The 19,483-nt window shown below is 52.9% G+C and overlaps 1 protein-coding gene across 1 annotated transcript; it reads right to left on the bottom strand.

Moving 5' to 3' along the window:
• Positions 1-1,656: 1,656 nt before the first annotated feature.
• On the bottom strand, positions 1,657-19,225 carry PDGFB (platelet derived growth factor subunit B). Its single transcript, XM_059816437.1, has 7 exons — positions 18,281-19,225; positions 11,495-11,591; positions 8,181-8,264; positions 7,484-7,689; positions 5,609-5,750; positions 5,028-5,197; positions 1,657-3,802 (listed from the first exon to the last, which is right to left on the bottom strand). Exons 1-6 carry the CDS (start codon positions 18,434-18,436, stop codon positions 5,061-5,063), a joined length of 822 nt encoding a protein of 273 aa, XP_059672420.1. The 5' UTR covers positions 18,437-19,225; the 3' UTR covers positions 1,657-3,802; positions 5,028-5,060.
• Between the last annotated feature and the right edge of the window lie 258 nt (positions 19,226-19,483).

Here is a 19,483-nt window from a genome sequence, read left to right as displayed (position 1 = left end):
GACCTTTAGGCAAAGCAGCAGTCAAGCAATTAAACCAGGGATAGTTGCCAAGGCTCCCCTGCTCCTCCAAGATCACCTGTAGCACTGGGTGAGACCAGCTGGCATCCCTGCACAGAGAAGATGCTCTCCAGCAGCGTGCTGCAGCCCTCATGGGGCTTATTTAGGGATTTATTTCCCGAGCCTGGCTTTGCGGGGTTGATCTAAACCACCTGCTCCAGCCTTGAGAAGTGGCGCGGGCACCCGCCTTCCTGCGCTCCATGCTGACCTGTGCTGAATGCACGCCAAGGCGCTGTGAGCAAACGGTGTTCAAGTGAACGCCCAAGCAGCTGCTGCGAGCGGACGCCAGGCGCTGCGGAGGTGTTAGCTCCAGGCACCCAGGCCTGCGGCTTCTTTCAGCACCTATTCATTTTGAGCTGTTAAAAGCAGACACGCACGCTTACAGATGGAGCTGCATGCCTCCCCTGGGGCTGCCTTGGCCAGGCAGTGTGCCGGCCTCCTGGGATGCCAAGCCTTTCCTGCCATCCCTGGCCCAGGCTGATGTACCCGTGCTTCCTGTGACTTGTACCCCTCTTTGCACCCCTTGCTCCCCAAATTCCCTGCTGATGGGCCTTCAAGCCCAAAGAAGTCTCATGCCAAAAATCTTTCTTCTCACCGGATTAGCCTAAGGAAATCAGAGCAGGGATGTGATTATTATCGTCACCATGATTTTGGCTGTGCTTTCCATCCTCGGGGACAGATAGAGCTCACCCCTACTCCAGCTCCCTTTGGAGGATCAGGGAAAATGTGTCCTCACCCCAAAATGGACCATGCTGGAGGGAGGCACACACCCAGGAGTCCCCAACTTGTCCTTTGAGGATAGCCTGGAGCACACCCAGACACTGAGCTCCCCAGATTCACCATCACAGCACAAGTTCCCACTAGGCTCTACGCTCCTCAGAGCTGGGCCATGGACTTGCGGTGCTGTGCTTGTGCTGGGGGGACCCCGAAATTGAGGTACGGGGCAGCAGCTGCCTTCACTCCCCACGGCCTCACGCCCAAGTGCAAGTGCCGGATGTGCGATACCTCCCTTGCTGGGAGGAAAGGGAAAAGCAATGGCCTTTCCGACTGAGGGAAGGACCGCCGTTGTCTAGACGATGTGACTAAGGAGGGAAGGGGCCAACTGTTTGTACAGCTTTGGGGAGTGTAAACACTGCCGACTGTCCCAAGCCCTTCAAAGCAGAGAAATCCGGAGATTGGATGAAAGCGCAGGGAAATCCTGGCTGGGTGTCCGAACAGAGTGGCTAAGGAGAAGGGGACCTCTTCGAGATGAAATCCCCAATGCCTGAGTTATTTCAAACCAGCCTGAGTGCTGGGCGACAGGCGGGAAGGAGGAGCACAGCACTGCCGGCCATGGGCAGGGCTGTGCGTGGGCTCCCAGGACTTCCCCAGCTTTGGTTGCTTCTCTCTGCAATCTCAGAATAAGTGTCCTGAAAATGAAACTGGAGGCCCTGGGAATCCAGCTCTGCCCTGCGGTGAGCTGGTTTGGCCTCTGCATTTCATTCAGCTCACAAAAGAAAGAGAAAATGTTGTTTGAGAGGTGGTTTCCTTTTTTTTCTTTTTTTTTTTTTTTTACAACTTTAAATACAGTACTGAGTATAAATTAATCTTACATTTAAAAAAAAAAAAGCCGAAAAAATGAAAATAAAATAAAACCTCACCATCTTTACAAAACAAAGGAAACAGATTTTGGAACAGGAAAACAAAGTGTCTTAAGACTTGAGGGCTTGGGGATGGAGGGAGAGAGCAACGTGCTGCCTTGGCAGTGGTAAGAGAAGTGCTCTGGGCTTCAGGAGGTGAAGGCTGTGTTCCTCCACAACTTGTAACAGCTCCCAGGTTGCAGCTTTGCCTCCTCTCGGCTGCTTCAGGGCTTTGCCCCACAACAGGGGTGCATGTGCGTGCAGGGAGAGAAGTGGCTGGAGGCAGGAGGGGAAGGGGAGGGCTGCCGTGCTGGCTCTGGTCAGGCATTGTCGTCATGTGTAACTCTGTAGTGCCCAGCACGGCACAATCCGAGACCGGGACTTCAAGGTGACAATGGAAATTCCCATCATATGTAACATTTCTGCTAATGGTGAGTGAGTATTAGGTGTGCAGAAATAGCCCCTGCCCGCAGAGACCTCCTCCCTCCTCCAGAACAGGCAGCGGCCCAGGAGGGACTCTACAACTGACCATCCAGTTGTTCTCAGAGTTCTCCTCACTTAGAAGAGCTCATTTCTGTGTCAGATGCTGCTGCCAACTGCCAAGACCATCCTCATTTCTCTATACCTACACAGAGCTGCCCACATCTTGCACCAAATTCGAAGCTAGGTGGGCTGGGAACATCTAACAAACAGGCAAAAATCCAGAAGGAATTTGAGAGGGAAAATGTGAGGAAAATGATGGGAGATGCGAGGACATTGGCAGGGAGAGAGCAGTGAAGATATGGTGTGCAGGACACCCGTGAAGGGGTTAAAAACCTCGGGGGAATGACATGATTCTGCTTTCAGGAGCACAGAGCAGGCAAGGACAGCTCACTGAGATTAAGTCATGCTTCTAAGTTTGGCTGTTGTTGGTCTCCTTGTGGTGCCATTTCGTCTCCTGCAAGGAAGTCGTGCTGGGGGGTTGGTGGAGAGTGAGAGAAAAGGGCAACAAGACAGAGAGAGATCAGATGATGTCTGCCTGTCCTGTCCCGGACCTCGCAGGCACCTTGCGGTAACAGTGTGCTTTTCTGCCAGCCCAACGAAGCCAATGCATGCATGTGCCTCTGAGCTTCCTGCCAACGGGGAATGAAATCCATTTAAGAACATATATATATATTTATATATGTATGTATAAATACACATACACACACACGCACGCACACACACGTATATATAGACACACACATATACATGCGCACACATACAGAGCAAATTTAAAAAATAGTTTGAGTCGGAGCCTGGAAAGTTGAATTCTCCACCAGCATGTGCAAAGATGGCTCCCCTTGGCAGGGGACGGGGGCGTGGAGACGATTCTGCCACCGTCTGCTCTTTCCCCACCATCCAAACACCTTCCAGTCAGCACCAGGAGCAGGAGGGGAAAGGGAGGGGGGGAATGCATTTGGCTTCTTTGTTTTGTTGTTTTCGGGGTTTTTTTTTGTTCTGTTCCCCGAGATGTTGTGTATCTTAGTGGTTTTGGTTTTTCTTTTTTAAAATAAAACATACACACGCATGTTAAAAATATATATCTGTCCAGGTAGGGCGATAAAAGTCCTTAGTGCATTTTCCATCATTGGTCGCTGCTCGCAATCTGAGATATGCCTGTTCTCAAAATGCAGGTCCAGTGCAAGTGTTGATCTCAGCCGGGCCCCCCATCCTTACCAGAAACATGAAGGGAAGGGAGAATATTCCCCTTCTGCCCTCTGTCCATTTGTTTTTCTCCTCCTCTTGGAAGAAATTGGACCCACTTTCCTTTTCACATTTTCCATCCTGTCCTCTGGAGCAGGGAAGGCATTGTCCTGTCCTCATCTGCATGTTGTGGCTGTCAGGGTTCATGGTTTTACTTGTACTTTGTTCTTTTTCTCATATATATATATATAGGTCATGTTTGTCCTTTTTTTGTGTGTGTAAAACTTTAAAATTATGCTAATAAATGAAAGAAGGGAGAGGCTTTGGTGGGAGAAGGTCCACTGATGGAAAGGGAAGCACCAATTGCCGTCTGAATCAGACGTCGAGGCAGATGGATAAAAAGGAAAAGTTATCACTCCAAGGACCCCATGGGGGCAATACGGCAAATATATTAAATAAACCTGGAAGTGAAACAAAAATAGACACAGCATTAGAATATGTAACCCTCCACCCCTGCAACTCCCCTCCTCTCACATTTTCTCCTCTGGAAATGTTTGTGTCGAAGTGCCAGATTAGAAGCCCAGGAGGGCTTTTGACCTTCTCTATTTTTTCTCCTGGACAGCTTGAGCCAGAGCTGAGATTTGCATGGGTTTGCATCATTTCTACCCTGGGAACCTTGGGCTGGCCAGGAGGATCCTGGGATAATCAGAGCCCTTGTAGTGCTAAGCATGGGAATACCAATCCCAAGACACCGCCTGGCACCCCTCATCCCCATCTCCTGAAACACCACATGATGGAAGCCCATTGTCCCCCTCTCCTGAGGTGTGAGGAAGTGAATGTGAAGTGAGCAGCCCAGGCTCATTCAAGGGGCTGCGACAGAAATGGAACTGCTGAATCACAGCCCAGGGGCTTTCCCTGTTAGGCTGTGCCACCTCTCTCTAAATTCAACCCCCCAGGTTCATGCCCTGGCTACTCTTTCTTTTCTGCATCTTTCCCTCTCTCAGGGGTTACCAGGGCTTATTCTTCCTTCCCTTGTACCAGTGGAATTCTTCTGATGATAAAGCAATTACTCTTGTTTACAGAAGTCAGGGAGAGAAGAATCAAACCCTGGACTGACAAAGTCCAGATCTCTTGCCAGAGATTCCAGTTCTCCTTTCCCCCGGTATGACCTTTCTTATGCACACAGGCTTCCCACTAGGAGAGAGATGAACTAAAAGTGTTGCTGTTTTTCAGTCTTTCTGCCAACTCAACTAATGAAATAAAAGGAAAAGGGATCCCCAGAGCAACATTAATTCTCTGCTTTCAACAGAGAATCAATAGAGAAAGGAGAGCAGGAGTTGCTCCACAGAAGAGATGAATTACATGGACCCCGAGGGGATTTAGGTGTAGAGAAAAGTCAGGCTCACTCTGCCTGTAAGGGAGGCAGAGAAAGGAGAGGCCTGGGCCCGAGAGCAAGTATGGTTGCAGCATGATCCTTCCACCTCTGCAAACAGCCATAAAGCCATAAACAGGACACACGCCTTGGATCTCAGCCTAGTCCCTTGCCCTCCTTCAACCCCAGTTTTATCCCACCCAGGCTCTGCAGTAGCCCCACACTGAATGAGTTGCTGGTGCTGTGGGAAGCATCCAAGGTGCTCGTGTCCTGTGAGAGCATTTCTCCCGACTGGAAAAGCAGATTGCTGTTACCTGCCTTGTGCTCGCTCTCCCCTGTCAGCACTTCTATGCTATGAGGATTTCTTTCAGCACTTTCTTATCGTTGACATGCTTGTACTTCTTATGTTTCCTCTTCTGTGCCGGTGGCCGGCGTACTCGCTGCCTTTGTGAGACAGCGGCTGTGGTGAACGATGGTGACAAGCCTGCAAAAACAGAGGGGAGAGTGTCTGTACAGTGAGGGGCAGCCAGATCACATTGAAATATCTTTCCACGCACACTATCAACAAAGAGCTCTGCAACAGGAGGGCCACAAGGCCTCCCTTCTTCTGTTCCTCTGTCCCTCATCCTCCGTTCTCCAGGGTCTGTTCTCTCCCTTTTCCCACGATGCCCTTCCCCTCACGTCTCACCTCCCCCTCCTTCATTTCCCTCAGTTCCAGCCCCTTGCTGGCAGGCAGACATCCTGAGAAAGGTCCATCAGCTGGTATAAACCAGTGAAGGCCCATGGGATTCACTGGAGCTAAGCAGATTGAAACCAGCGGAGGGCTCTTTCCTCTCTCCCCAGTCTGTCCCTCTTCTCACGCCTCCCTCCACTTTACTAATGCCAAGACCCTTACGTCTCTGTTCACGTGGCCCTGGCCGGCTGTTCCTGGGGGGCTGACGGGACACTGCTTCACACCGACACTGCACATGGTCCTCCAAAGGCACAACGACTTTTTTGAATTTTGGCTTCCTCTGGACAAATTCAATCTTGTTCACCTATTTGGAAGGGGGAGGCAAGCAAAAGATGAATACAGCTGTAGCTCCCACTCTGTAAAAATAATCAGTGTCAGTATGCTTCAGTACTGGCTTTCTTCCTAAAGGGTCAGAAGGCAGTTTATAGAGCACAGTTCAAATTCAGGGGTGGTGTGTATGGGAGCTAATTCTGCATGCACCAGCAGAGCAGACCTAGAACAGGCAAGTTTGGATGTGACTGGTTGTTTCCTCTGTTCCAAACTATTGCCGCTGCTTAAGCAGGATGACTGGTTGATCACAGACAGAAACATGGGACGTGCAGAACACTCTAGCCTGTTTCTGACAGCTGTGATGGCACAGGCCTGGGGGCCACCAGAATTAATTCTCGCAGGATCCTACAGGAAGGGCAAAAGGAGAAAAACTCAGACCCTATGCAAGCAAACGCAGCTTCACCAGCTCTGCTGAGGCCTGTCTGAATCTGTCTCAAGCTCTTCAAATAACTCGCAGGGCTGAAGCCCTCGGCTCTGTGTTTCACGGGAAAGGCAGTACTCTGGAAATTCCCTCGGACTCTCCACGTGCTGACTCAGAGGGAAGACTCACTGTTCCACATCCCATCAGAGGGCACGAGCTTTCTAGGGGGTCCTCCCACTACAGGAGCAGCCAGGCCTGACCCCTCTCGGCATATCTAACAAGCCTGCGGTCCCTGAAGTGCTCCGCGAGCTATAAATACTTGCTCTGCCGCACGTCTGGGATTGAATTCTTCTAAACCCACTGCCCCCAGCAGCATCCCTCAGCCAGTGGCGAAGCAGCCAAGCTGTTTATCTTTCCTTGAAAGCCCACTCCACATGCTTCAGACCACACGCTGCTCGCTAGACAAACACTTCCAGCCAAACAATAGAGAGACCTCTGTCCTCAAAGAAACCATTTCCAGGTCACTTTTTCAGGCTGGCTTTTGACCTCTCACTTGTTTTTTCCACAAAAACAACTCCTGCTCCCCCCCCATTTTTCCCTCATTCAGCCTGGCTTTTCTGAGAAAGGAATTTCCTGATGAAAAGGGCCATGTGAATACAAGCTCTGCCAGCCAACCTCTGCCGCCTGCCTGGGGGACTCTCTTATGGCTCAGGCAGAGGATTAGTATGGGATGAGTATTATTTTTAAACAAGCTGTCTGTGAGGAAGCTGTGAGGAGATCAGTGGTAGCTGTGAGGAAGGCAGGATCAGAGCAAGAGATTAGCTGTCAGGTGTCTGCTTGCTACTGGAGCGGGTCAGGAGGTAACCGTGGAGCTAAGAAAAAGGAGAATCTGGAATTTGCTCCAGTGTGAGCCTGGGGAAGAAGCTGCAGCAGCAGTGGGGGCATGGCGACTGACACTGGAAGGCCTCCTCTTTTTGCATCAAAACCAGTTCCTGCAATGAAAGCGTCCTGTTTCTTCTGCTCTAACACAGCAGACAAGGCTGCCTCAAACCACAGAAACAGCCATGGCGTGGAGCTGCAGCTGGGGGCAATGCCCTGTAGCTCTGCTATGATGACAGTCCCCAGCTGCTGGACAGCACCAGCCCTGCCACGGACGTCACCCTGTGCCAGAGGCTGCAGCGCTGTGTGGCTAATGCAGAAGACATGACTGCCGAGGGGGTGTGAGGGAACAGACAGCTGTGTGAGCCTTGCACCTGAGACCCGCTGTGGTTTTGGTTTTGGTTTTGGGGGGGTAGGGATGGAGGTGGGATGTGGGAGGAGGGAGCAGCAGGAGGCATCTCCCTTACCTGGACATGCCGGACGCGGATCTGCATGGGGCGACACTGCACGTTGCGGTTGTTGCAACACCCGGAGCAACGCTGCACCTCCACACAGGGTGGCCACACCACAAAGTTGGCGTTGGTGCTGTCTACCATGTTACGGGAGATTTCAAAGACCACCGCCCGTGTTTTGCACTCCGCGAGGACAGCTGGCTCTGCTGCCGCCAGAGCATCTATGGAGGGCCAAGAGAAGAAGGGGGGATGAAACGGGCTTTGCAGCTGTTACCAACCTGCTGCAGCCACTTCTAGTGGAAGAGAAAGACCCCACACGGCTCTCACACACACACATGTTCTTTCTCCCTCTCCCACCCCTTCAGCTCCCTCCCTGGACAGAGCTGCGCCCTGTGGAGGAGGCCCCAGTAAAATGATGGTTCTCACTGCAGTGGCAGTCCTAGGCAGGAGATGACACTTCTTTAGAGCAAATCAGCACCAGCAAGATTTAAAGCAGAGCAGCTTGCAGAGCTCCAGGCTCCCTCTCCTGCCCTCCTGGGGTGTAACACGCAGCTCCTACGGGAGGCCCAGACCCTCCTTCCCATCTGTCTACACATCCATGCGCACTATAACCTCTACCCCCACACATGTATCTCAGACATGCATCTGCACTGAGTCACAACTGCTCAGGTGAGTGCCCCAACAATCACAAGGTGCAACACCCCCGACTCACCTAGGCTTCGTCGCTTTCGAGACAGGGCCACGGGGTTTTGACCAGTCTGAGTTGCATTCAGGTCCAGGTTCAAGCTATCCTCCTCTGCAAAGGGAAAGACATGACCTAATAGCACTGGGTAGAGGCAGGAGAAGACAGCAGGCACTTGTGCTCTGCTCACCAGCCAAAGTGCAGAGATGTGGGATAAGCCACGACCCCAGTACGTCATGCTAGGTGTAAATCCACCAGCAAGGTCACAGCTGTGCTGGGGCACGGAAACTCTAGGTTTGCTCTTTGCTCAGACTAGGCAGCTCAGAGCAACAAGCCTATCGTGAAGCAGTGGTCTCAGCCAGGTCTGGGAGAGGAAAACTCCAGCTTACGAATGACAAGGCCTACAGCAGGGCTTTCTGGTGTCAGGAGAGGAGTAACAGAGGGATTCAGATCAGCTGGCTGAGACCAGGATACAGCAAGGAAGATTGAAGACCGGATGGGACCAGCAGCAATTTTGGTATATAACACTGAGGTGCCTTGCTGGGATGGCTTGGGACTGGGAGAGTTGGGGTGTGAGGGGACATCTGAAGGGGATGATGGGTGGGAGATGGGGTGCTTGCTTTACCTCTCCCAACCCACTGTAGGCACTCTAGGTTAGAGCCAGTTTTATGACAGAAGAACAGAAAAATAAAATTAAAATTACTTTTCCCCTATACTACTCTAAGGTAAGCTGCAGGATCTGGAGGTAGTTCAGTCAGCGATGGGAGAGGAAGGCAGACAGCATTCAGGCCAGCCCTGAGCAGTTCCCTCCCACCCCACTGCTTTTTCCCATAGGAAGCACTGAATAGAGAAATGCCCATAATCCCCATGGAGCACTCCAACATGCAGCCCCTCCTGAGCTCTGGACAATGGCCACGCTCAGAGATAGTTCCCACCCAGCCACAGCTCTTTCCTTCTCCGACCTGCTTTAGCAGCTGAAGGAAGCTGAATGGACGTCAGCATCAAGGGAGCAATTTTCTTAAAGGGAATCTGGGGCCAGTGGAAGATCTCTGTTTATCAGATGTCTGGTGGAGCAGACTTCCCATATCTATGATGTCCCATCCCTCTTCCTCAGCCCTGCCCTAGTGCAGCCCTCTTATAAGGAGGAGCAGGGACGTTGCTCTCTGCTCAGCTCTGAAGCAATTGCTGAAGGATTTGGAATGGGTGCACAGAAGCTGTATTCACAAGGTAGGAATCATGTGCCTGTGCAGTCAACATCTACGTGTGAGGTGGACAGACAGACACCCTTTAAAGCATCTGGAGAGGTGTGATCAATTCTAGGACACCATTCATCTCACCCTGAGGCAAACACCCAAAATGAGATCTGGCGGATCATGCTCTAGAAGGGAACGTAGTTCTCCAGGGCTACAGAGGGTGTTATGGATGACTGCCTTAGACAGTCATGCCTGCTTTGTGGGCAGCCACAGTTAAAGGAGATGACTGCCGCTCTACACACCTCTGTTGTTGGGTCTATAGTAATGTCTAAGGTCAGGAGAGCAGTATCTCAGCTCATCTGCCTCCTGGAGCTGCCTAATCTTGGCTCCCTGTGCAGTCAGAGGAGGGCAGCAACTGTGACACATACAGGGTGCACGGACAGCACAGGGAATAGCTCCAGCTGCTTAAGGATTATTTTGCTAATACAGTTATTTGCTAATACACTAATTCTACACAGGGCAAGCAAATGGTGATGCCCCTTGGTCATGACCTGTGAGCAGATGAGAGCCACAGGGTGCAACAAAGAGACAGCTCCACAGCACATTTTCTGTTTCCCTGACCAACCTTTCCCATCTGGGACCTGAAGTAAAACCAGTGACTCAAAGCTCTGCAGCCTTCTCCTATACTCCTGGGCTTTTCAAGCCAACAAGAGAAGCCCATTTTATTTCTTAACCACGAGGGTAGTTAGTAACTGCGATAGAGATGTATCTGTTCCTTAGGCACCGTGACATGACAGACCGCACACATCTTCTCAACCACTCCTTCCCCACCACTCCATCCTGCACCACCTGGCATTTTACCAAACGAGGGTGGGGGCTGCCTTTTGTGCAGAGGTTGAGTTGATGAGAGGAGAGAGAGGGGAAAAAATAGCAACAACTGTTGACTCAAATCAAACCTCCTATCGAAAACTGGGTCCCTCCCTCCCCCAGGTTGTCCTTCTACATCCTGGGTCAGCACTGAAGAGGGTTGGGGTGGAGGGACCAGCCTGGGACAACCCAGCACAGCTAATTTTGGAAGTTGCCCCATTGTGTGGCTCGTGGATGAGGACGAGGGAACTGGTGAGGGCAGGGAGCGGCCATGGCAGTGGTGGGGAGCCTCTTTCTAAGGCAAACAATAGCTGAACGCAGCTGGTGCCCTCCCCCTCGCTCTCCCCCCCCTGCCCCTCCAGGGCCCTTTTGAAAGGCAGCGGGAATGCTTTTGAGACTGCGCCAGTGGTTGGACTGGCATAGGAAACAAAAGCAGGAAATTCTGTTCCCCCGTAGATAGTGTCTCGGCAAGGATTACAAAGCTCCAAACAGACAAAACACGAGAGAGAAGGCGAGCTGGGGGGGCCAGGGGATGACGGGCGGGAGCAGCATTAGAATAGAAAGGAATTTGCTCTGAAGAGACCGTTTATAAATAAATTCCTGGGCCAGCCCAGCCGCCGTGGCACGTGCTCCAATTCCCACACGTGCCGGCCCCTCCATGCTTCGCCACTCCTGCCGCTTGCTGCGCTCAGCCCCGGCCAAGTGACCCCGAGGCACTGCAGCCCACGGAGCTCTTATCTACAGGCAGGAGGTGAAGCGACACTACCCTGACTTAGCCCCTGTCCCATATCTCACCCACGGACACGTGTTCTGCCACTCTCATCCTAAGAGTTTCTGGGTGTCCATGGCCTTTTGTGGATGCTAAACCTGAGAACCCACGCAGCCCTTTCCTCCTCTATCACCCTATTTCCACCTCCCATTTCTCCACCTCCTAAACTGATCCTTGGCCAATTCAAGCCCTGCTGACTGTGCATCTCCCGGGGTGAAAAGTGCTGACCTCAGTTCCTTGCACTCACCTTGCCCATCTCCTATCATTTTTGGAACCCAGTGTCCCTCGATAGATCAGGCAGTTAGGAGGTGATCTAAAAGGGCATCTAGTTGCCTAACTCCCACAGGTTTCAGGGGGGCTAGGTGTGTAAATAGGCAGGTCTTGGCACCTGAATGGTTCCTATATTTATAGTGAGGTCTGTTGATAGTGTGCCTGCTGGGAAAGAGAATATCCCCTTCCTCCGCCCCAAACAGTTAACAGAAAATAGAGGAATGTTTGGTGAAGAGGAGATTTACCTACGGAGTCTATCTGCAGGGCACGCTGGAGGTCGCTGATAGAGCGCACTGAGCTGCCACCCAAAATCTCATAAATGTCTTCGGGTATGGGATCCCCCTGCCAGATGACAAAAAGAAAAGAAGGGAAGAAACAGGCGTTAGAGAGGTGATCTGCAAATACTGTGTCATGGAGCAGGAGTGGGGGGAGTCGAAGGAGCACAGAGGAGGCACGACAGAACCAGTGAAATGCAAAGACATGCTCTCATGAAGGCATGAGCCTGAAACCTTAGCAAAAGCGAGAGTGCCGCTCTCGCTGCCTCTCACAAACTGGTTGGGAGACTAAAAAAGCCAAAAAATGCCTGGGCTGCGCAGCAGAGCCCCAAACACTATGCAAGCAGCCAGCAAGGCTTCCTTCTCCGGTGCTGTATGACTTCTCCAGGTGGCCTCTCATTCCTGCCGCCTGCAGTAAAGGCGTTTTAACAGACTTCCCTTACGCTATCAGATAAAACCTTCCCAATATTTCCCTCTGTTATGAAACTCCCTCACAGGCTTTTGTCAGATATCGTGCGTTTGTGCGTGTGCGTGCGCGTGTGTTTTCAAACCACAGCGGCCCAATAATATACATCATTTGCATACTCTTTAAATAAAAAAAAAAGGTGGGGGTTGGAGAGGAAGATTGACCTTCGCAGCTGAGGCTGCTCTGGCATGAGCCCATGGTGAAACCACAAACGCTGCAGGGAGGACATGAAAGGCTGTTCGGGGCGGTGGGCTGAGGAGCTGATTTGGATGAAGAAACACACAGGAGTTTGGATGTCATTGCATGCCAGTGCCAAAAAACCTTAAGTAAGCAGGTTTACAGACATCGGATGATGGGCCAAATTCAGGGTTTGTGCGGGCAGGTGCAACGCTATCAATCTCTTGGGAATTTTACTCTAGCACCAGGCTTGAATGGGCCCCAGTGACAGCACTAAACAAGACTACAAAGGAGCGGTGTGGGAAAGCAAGCACTGATTAAAACATACTTCCGAAAGACTAGAAAGAGACGGAGGGAAGTACTGGCCAAAGTGTTTGCTTAGCTCCTAGCTCTCTTCATTCGGGTCTACTCATGTGGAAAAGCTGCTCTTTCAGCCGGACGCGGGATGCCGTCTGAGCCACAGCCCTACACATGCCCTGTAACTGAGAGGAGAACTTGGCTCGTGTGCTTGTGAAATGCAGGCATTTTCATGTGGGTTTCTATGGGCAGTTGGTGGCATGTGTGTGGTCCTACTAGAGTACAGCTATTCCCTCCCTGCCTGAGTTCAGTGCAGAACATTTCCCTTCTGCTTGGAGTCAAGGAAAACCACCAGGCAGGTGGTTAAATGTTGGCTTTTAAACCATGAGGGCTTTAGCCCAAACCTACAGCCACTTTTGCGTGTCTGCTTGAGCCTGGCACCCTCCCACATGTGCCAGTCCCTTGGCCACCTGCCCTTTGCCTCTACTAACAGGGCAATAGGAATATTCCCTCCTCAGCCCTGCTAGCCCACCCTCTAATGTTATAACTTAAACTAGGACGCGGTGGCTTGAAGGCTGCTGCGGCCCAAGTCATGGGGCAGAAATCTCCTGGGATAGCTGCAGAGCAGACAACGCTAGTGTCTTAAACCTCTGCAGCCAGATCCACCAGAGAGCTCGAGTCAGATCAAGCCTCTCTGCCCAGCTCCATCCCTGTCACTGCCAAATTTCACCACAGATCTGGCTGTCCGCCTGCAGCAAAAAGCAGATTTTACATCCCCAGGCATTACTTCTTCAGTCTCTGAGGAAGCGGGAAGCAGCGTCAGTGATTGAATGCACAGCAAGAGAGACTTGTATAATTCAGGGATCACTGAATAGCTGCGAAATGAAGATGCCTTCTGACAACTCCTGCTGCATGAGGAAGAGTGGCACCAACAGACAACTCCAGTGCTGGAGAGGCTCTGCAGCGCTTCCCTGCCTTGTGCCACACACAGCATTTACTGGAGAAGAGATTATTTGCAATTCCCAGTACTTGCAGCCAGAGCTCAGCACTGGCCAGTGAAATTACAGGCTTTTTAATGTTTGCACCTGTCAGTCAAAAGCATTTGTGTATGAATGCTGCTGTGCACGGATGCCCCCGGTCCTTCCTGACACCTAATACATGTAGGAAATGGAACTTTATTTTAAACTCTGGCACTCGCTGAGGGAGAGTGTGGGCAGGTGTTACAAGTCTCGGTGACTTTGGAGGCAAGCTGGGAGGTGTCACCTTGCTAACTGAGCAGGGGGAACAGATATGAATCTGGGATTGCAAATGCAGGCCCTTGGGAGCCAGATTGCTGGGGACTGCCAGTAGGAATAAGCTCCACTCCCTGCTCACAGCAGCAGTTTTAGGTGCCAATTTTTTCTTGTTGCATATACTATCAGCATGGCTACGGCGTATCACCAGCCCACATGGCTCATAATCCTGTCTTCCTCCCCAGGGTTTGTGAGGCAGCTCTGCCAGTGACAATCGCAAGCCTGTGAAGCTCCTTACTTTGCTCTTGTGTGGCAGAACCGTGACCAAGGCTGACCTAAGAGCAGCTACGCAGACCTGAGCTGCACAGCTTGTCCTTGCTCCCTTTGGGCTCTGTGACTGTGAAGAGCCATGTCTCTGGCCCCCCATCTCAGCCCTATGACTGGAAAGCTCTGAGATTGGGGCAGCACTCACACCTGGGCTCGGGGCACTTGGTGGGAATGGGACACAGGGAAGCAGAAGTCCACCAGCCACCTCCACCTGATCCCATGGGGTCAGAAGGTGGAGGAGCAATGCAGGAGGTGGGATCCCCAACAGATCAGCCCAAGCAGCTGGTGCTTTTCCTGCTTAGCAGCTCCTCTGGAGTTATTTGTCTAACACAGGTTAACAATCTCCTTTTTTAACTGCGCGGTAGATCAAAGAAGACTTTTGTCTCAATGGACTCCTGGCTGGCTGTCAAGTGCCCCAAGGCCTGGCCTCGTATTCCTGCGAGGCCCTGAATTCCTAGAAGAAAGTAAATTTGTTCTTCCGTCCCTCCCTCTGCCCCCAGTGCCTGGCTCTCCCCTGAACCACAGGGGCACTCCCCACTCTGCCAGTCCCCTGGCAGGGATGTCCCCTCCCCTTCTGCAGGCTGCTGGTGCTTGAGGGGCAAGAGCCACAGCACAGCTGACACAAGGCAGCAGAGCACCTGGGCAGGGACCCTGCCTGCCTGGCAGCCGCTCTGCGCTGCGGCTGTGATGCTGGGGCCTCTTGGCACGTCAGCTTTGCCTCCCTCCTCCCAGATGTCAGCAGCGCTGTTTGGCTGCTACAAACCGATGCACGTGCAGCAATGCCCTGCAAACAGGACATTCCCTCGTCCCGCTCCACACACACACAGTCTCCCAAAATCAGCCTCCTCCCTAACCCCGTGACCCCCTGCCTCTGGAGCTTTCTGCCAACATATGTTTTTGAGCACCAGGGATGCTGAAAGGTCCCCTCGGGATCAGCCGCTGCTGAGGTGGTGCAGGGAATATGCAGGGCTGTGCTCCAGTCCTCCCTCTGGCTATTCACAGGCAAGGGTTTCAGAGTCTTGCCTGAAGGTGTGTCTCTCCTGGTAGCACAGCAGATACAGAGGAGGAGGGAGCAAGGATTGTGCAACTGGCAGGGAAGGCAGACCCTCAGGGCTCAAAGAAACCAGCCAAGGACACTCCCAAGGTGAGGACTCCTCCAACCCTCTTTTTCTGGGTGATGTGTCTACACGCCCACATGTGACTGCACATAGAAGGACAGAAGGGTAGCAGCACCACCAGCCCAGGGCAGGGAAGCACCCAGCTATCCGCTCCTCTGCCCAGGAGAGAACGACTTGCCTGAGCACCTCCACACTGACCATGGCAAGGGATCTTGGCAGCAGGGTCTTGAATGATCAGTCAGACAAAAAACCCCGAAGAAACAGCATTTTTTAATTCCCTCTGAAACTGATGTGAGGAGCCTGAGGGGAAACTCCACTGCATTCCCTGGCAGAGAGCAAAAGCGGCAGCACCTGCCACCAGCCCACTGAACCCCAGAAGCTCTTGCTCCCCTAGCACAGGGCTTCCACCCTTCCAGCACCACTCCCGGCTACAGGGGGACCCCAACATCTGCCTGCCGGAGGATCACGTGTACCTCTCCCCGCAGCAGACACAACCCTCTTCACACAAGCCCCTTTCACGTGGGACAGTGGTTTACATTTTGCTCCCTTAAAAGAATCAAGCTTAACGTGTGATCTAGCCCACGTTCCTAAAATACAGCCAGACCTACCCACCCTTCTCCCATTTCAAGGGGGTCTCCACTGCCTCACCCTGCTCCTCCATGCTCCCCCTATATCTCCCCTGCGAGAGCTGGAGGCATTTCCACCCCCGGGGTCTGTTGTGTACCAGCAGCACTGGAAACAGCGCAGGAACCACTGTCATTCTCTCCTGCTGCTGCGCATCAGCTGATGGTGAGAGGGAGGCAGGGACAACTCGCCTGGCTCCTTCCACGAGCTCACCCCAGACATGTCATCCATCCCAGCTTCCACTGCTTTGTCCTTGTCACAGCCTCATGCTAGGCAGACTCGGGAAGAGCCCCGGAGCCTTGCACCAGGAAGACGTGATGGGGAGCTGGGCCGAGGTTATAAGCAGCGGCCAGCCGCACCCCATTCCTCGGGAATTCCAGAAAACCCTGCCAGTGGGGCTTCACCCCAGCACAACCACACCAGGCTCAGCCCATCTCTGTAAATGTTGCAAGGCAACTATTACAGCCCGCGGGGCAAATGCAAATCGGTTTAGCATCCTCGCTTCCCAACTGGCAAATACCTTCCCGCTGAGGCTCCCTACTCCCTCCTGCTGGAAGGGCTCCAGGGCCCTCCAGCTCCAGATAGGTGTGATTGAAGAGGGAGAGGGACTCAGGAGGCTCCATCTCCCAGCTCAGGCCTCTACTGATCAGAGGGAGCTACTGGTCCCCGTGCACTTTCTCCAGCAGGGCTGGGGAGGGGGTGCAAGCCCAGTTCAGACGATGACTATGGTTCAGCAGCCTGGCAGGAGTCATGTTGTACGCGCCTGGTGCAGAGGTGCAACACGCTGCCCTCAAAGTAGATGTGGGGACTGGCTGCAGGCAGAAGCATCTACCCAAGCAGAAACCTTCTTGGTTCTCTGGTCATAAAATAATGAGTATCACGATTCCTCCCAAGGATTCCCGAATTCCCAATTCCTCAAGAGCCTGAATTCCCAAACTCTAACCTGCTAGGCTGTCATAGAGCTGTGCAGTCTTTTAATGTGATTACAGCACAGAATAACAGCCCCCCAGGATCAGACACTTCCATCTTCACCCTTCCCCAGTGCCAACCAGAGCTGATGTTTCACATCGCATGGGAGAAAGAGATCTGAGCCACCCACAGAGGAAATAACCATCCTCTGCCCAAAACAAACATAACCACTGGGCAGCCCACAGTTCTAACTGCTTCCCTTTGCGGCTTGGGCAAGGGCAAAATGGGCCCATAAGGAGGTGATGCGATGCTTTGCACCCAACCCCTTCCCTGCCGCCTACAGGAGGGGCTGCCCAAAAATGAGGAAGGAAGAGAAAGAAATGATGCAAAGGGAAGAAAGTTTTGGTGGAAGGATATTTCCTGCCTCTGACAACCCCCAAGCTGCAGATCCAACCCATGGTTTTGCGACCTTGGGTAGAGCTGAAGTTGGAACCAAGCACCACGCACAAATATGGTGATTTCTGATCGCCTCAATCTGCATGCGATCAGATGATGAAACGTGGCAGCAGAGGTCAAAGGATTTGGGGTCCTGGGCCTCCTCTTCCTCGACCATGGCTCGGGGTGAGATTTTGATTTCCACATAGGGAAACCAAAGAGCCAAATCCACCTCCTGAGCCCCACCCTGTGCCTGTCTTCCTCCCGAGCAGAGTGAACAGGAGGGCTGCAGGACAAGATGCTTGTGTGACCATGCAAGTGCAGCAGAGACACTCATCTCCTGCCTCTTCCCATGGCCCCAGCTAGCACACACCTTTACTGAATAACCACGCTGCCCCGGTGTCGGTGTTTCTAGCCACACTGTCCTCTTCCTCGCCCCTCTCAATGCCCCCCTGCCCTTTCTCCATTGGCCCCTGGGCAACATCATGTTGAGTTTCACGCTGTGCGTTATTCTGGAGATGGCAACTGTGCCTTGATCCCTGCCTCACGCACACTGCCATGATGCCAAAATAACCAGAGGGGGTGAGAGGCTTGGCAGAACCCCCGGCTGGCGCCGCGCCCTGAGGTGACAGCCGCTGGGGCGAAGCTGCCAGGGGGGCAGGAGGCTGTGGGCTCCCCGGGGCTCCCCAGCAGCACCCCTGCTCCCCCATTCACCAGGGACTGCTTCAGCCCGGTCTCCCCTTCCCCACTAGCCTGGCGCTGACTCCAGCCTGGGAGGTACACGGGGGAGGATATTTCCCACGCGAAGCCTCCCCGGCGGGGCCCGTCCTGAGAGGAGGCGACCCCTCCTGAGAGGTGGCAGCCCCGGACGCCAGGCGGGAAACCGGCCCAACGGTCGCTCCCCCTCAGGGCCGGGGGCGGCCGGCTCTGCCCGACATTAGCGCGCCCCCGCCCCTGCGGAGCCCTTCCCTCAGACAGAGGCAGGAAAGCCGCCGCCCCCCACCCTCCCCGAGCTCCTCGCCCCCGCTGTGCAGCTCCGCTCCCCCCCGGCCACCCTCGGGCTTCACCCCGCCGTACCTGCGGGTCGAGAGACGCCGCCGCCGGCGGCCTCCCCCCGCCTCCGGGGCTCGCAGCGCGGCAGCACCGCCCGCTGCCGGTGACGGAAACTCACCTCCAGGCGGGCCAGGGGCAGGGAGAGGATGAATGCGAAGACCACGCCGAAATTCATCCCGACTTCAGGCCCCGCCGGCTGCAGGCACATGGACGGCGAGCCCCGGGAGGGAAGCGCTTCCCGCAGACAACCCCGCGGCCGCCCGGCCTCAGGCATCGAGGGCGCCACGCATTCCCATTTCCCCTCCCAGCCGGGCTGCTGGTGGGAGAGTTGCAGGAGCCCTTGGAAGAGGAGGTGGTGGTGGTGGTGGTGAGGGGAGACAGAAGTGATTCTCTGTGACTCGCCTGCCTCTGTGCTAGCTCATAAGCCCAGTGGAAAAAAAATGCAGTCTCTTGAAATTACATGCATCCAGAGTCTGCGTCCCCCTCGCCGCAAAGGATGCTTCAGTACTGCCTTTTGCTAGGTGGTCCACATGCTGTTTATCCTCTTGATTTTCTTCCTTTTTAAAAATATATGTATGTAGAAGATTTTACATACAGGTAACAACAGCTCAATGTTCTTAGAAAAAGATGCACAAAATAATAATTTAAAAAAAAAAAACTTTTTCAAAGTTTGGTACAAAATCCAAAAGTAAAATCTTCTTCCTTAAGGTGTCATTTTCTTAAAATGCTCCTTTTCTTCCTTACGCCCACTTGCTTTTTAGCGAAAATTTGCTACTGCACATTGAATTTCTTCCCCTTACATTAGATTCTGGTTTGGGTGCCTTCTCGTTCGAAGTGTTGGTGGTTTGCTTGGCCGTGAGGTTTGCTTTGGGTTTGGAGGCAGGTGAGAGCAAATGTTTTCGCTCTGGGTTGCGTGTGTGTGTGTGTGTGCATGCGCTGAGCCTTGACAAGCCTCAGAGTGGAGCCACTGCTGCCTCCTGAGCTCTGTTGCAACAAGAAAGGAAAAAAAAAAAAGCAGAAAAGGTAAAATTGAAGGGGAGGCGAGCGAGCTGATGGGTCTTTATTTTAGTCTGCAAGCTGCAAGAGAGACTAAACTGGCACTCAGGGCTGCTCCTTTTATAAAGGAGAGGAGATGGGTGGAGCATAACTTGCCATCCTCCTCTTGGCTGGGTATCAAGGCGAAAAATCTAGTGAGGGAGTAGCAGTCCATTGCTGACAAAATAAAAAGTGTGTTAATTTAAATGTTAGATTAATTAAAAATGACTAATGCTGTAATAACCCGTATAATGTGGCTTTAATATCGCGTGAGGAATGGGGACAG

This window comes from Gavia stellata, chromosome 4 (assembly GCF_030936135.1).
Source record: "Gavia stellata isolate bGavSte3 chromosome 4, bGavSte3.hap2, whole genome shotgun sequence".
Lineage (NCBI taxonomy): Eukaryota > Metazoa > Chordata > Aves > Gaviiformes > Gaviidae > Gavia > Gavia stellata.
This window is presented reverse-complemented; position numbering and strand designations above follow the sequence as displayed.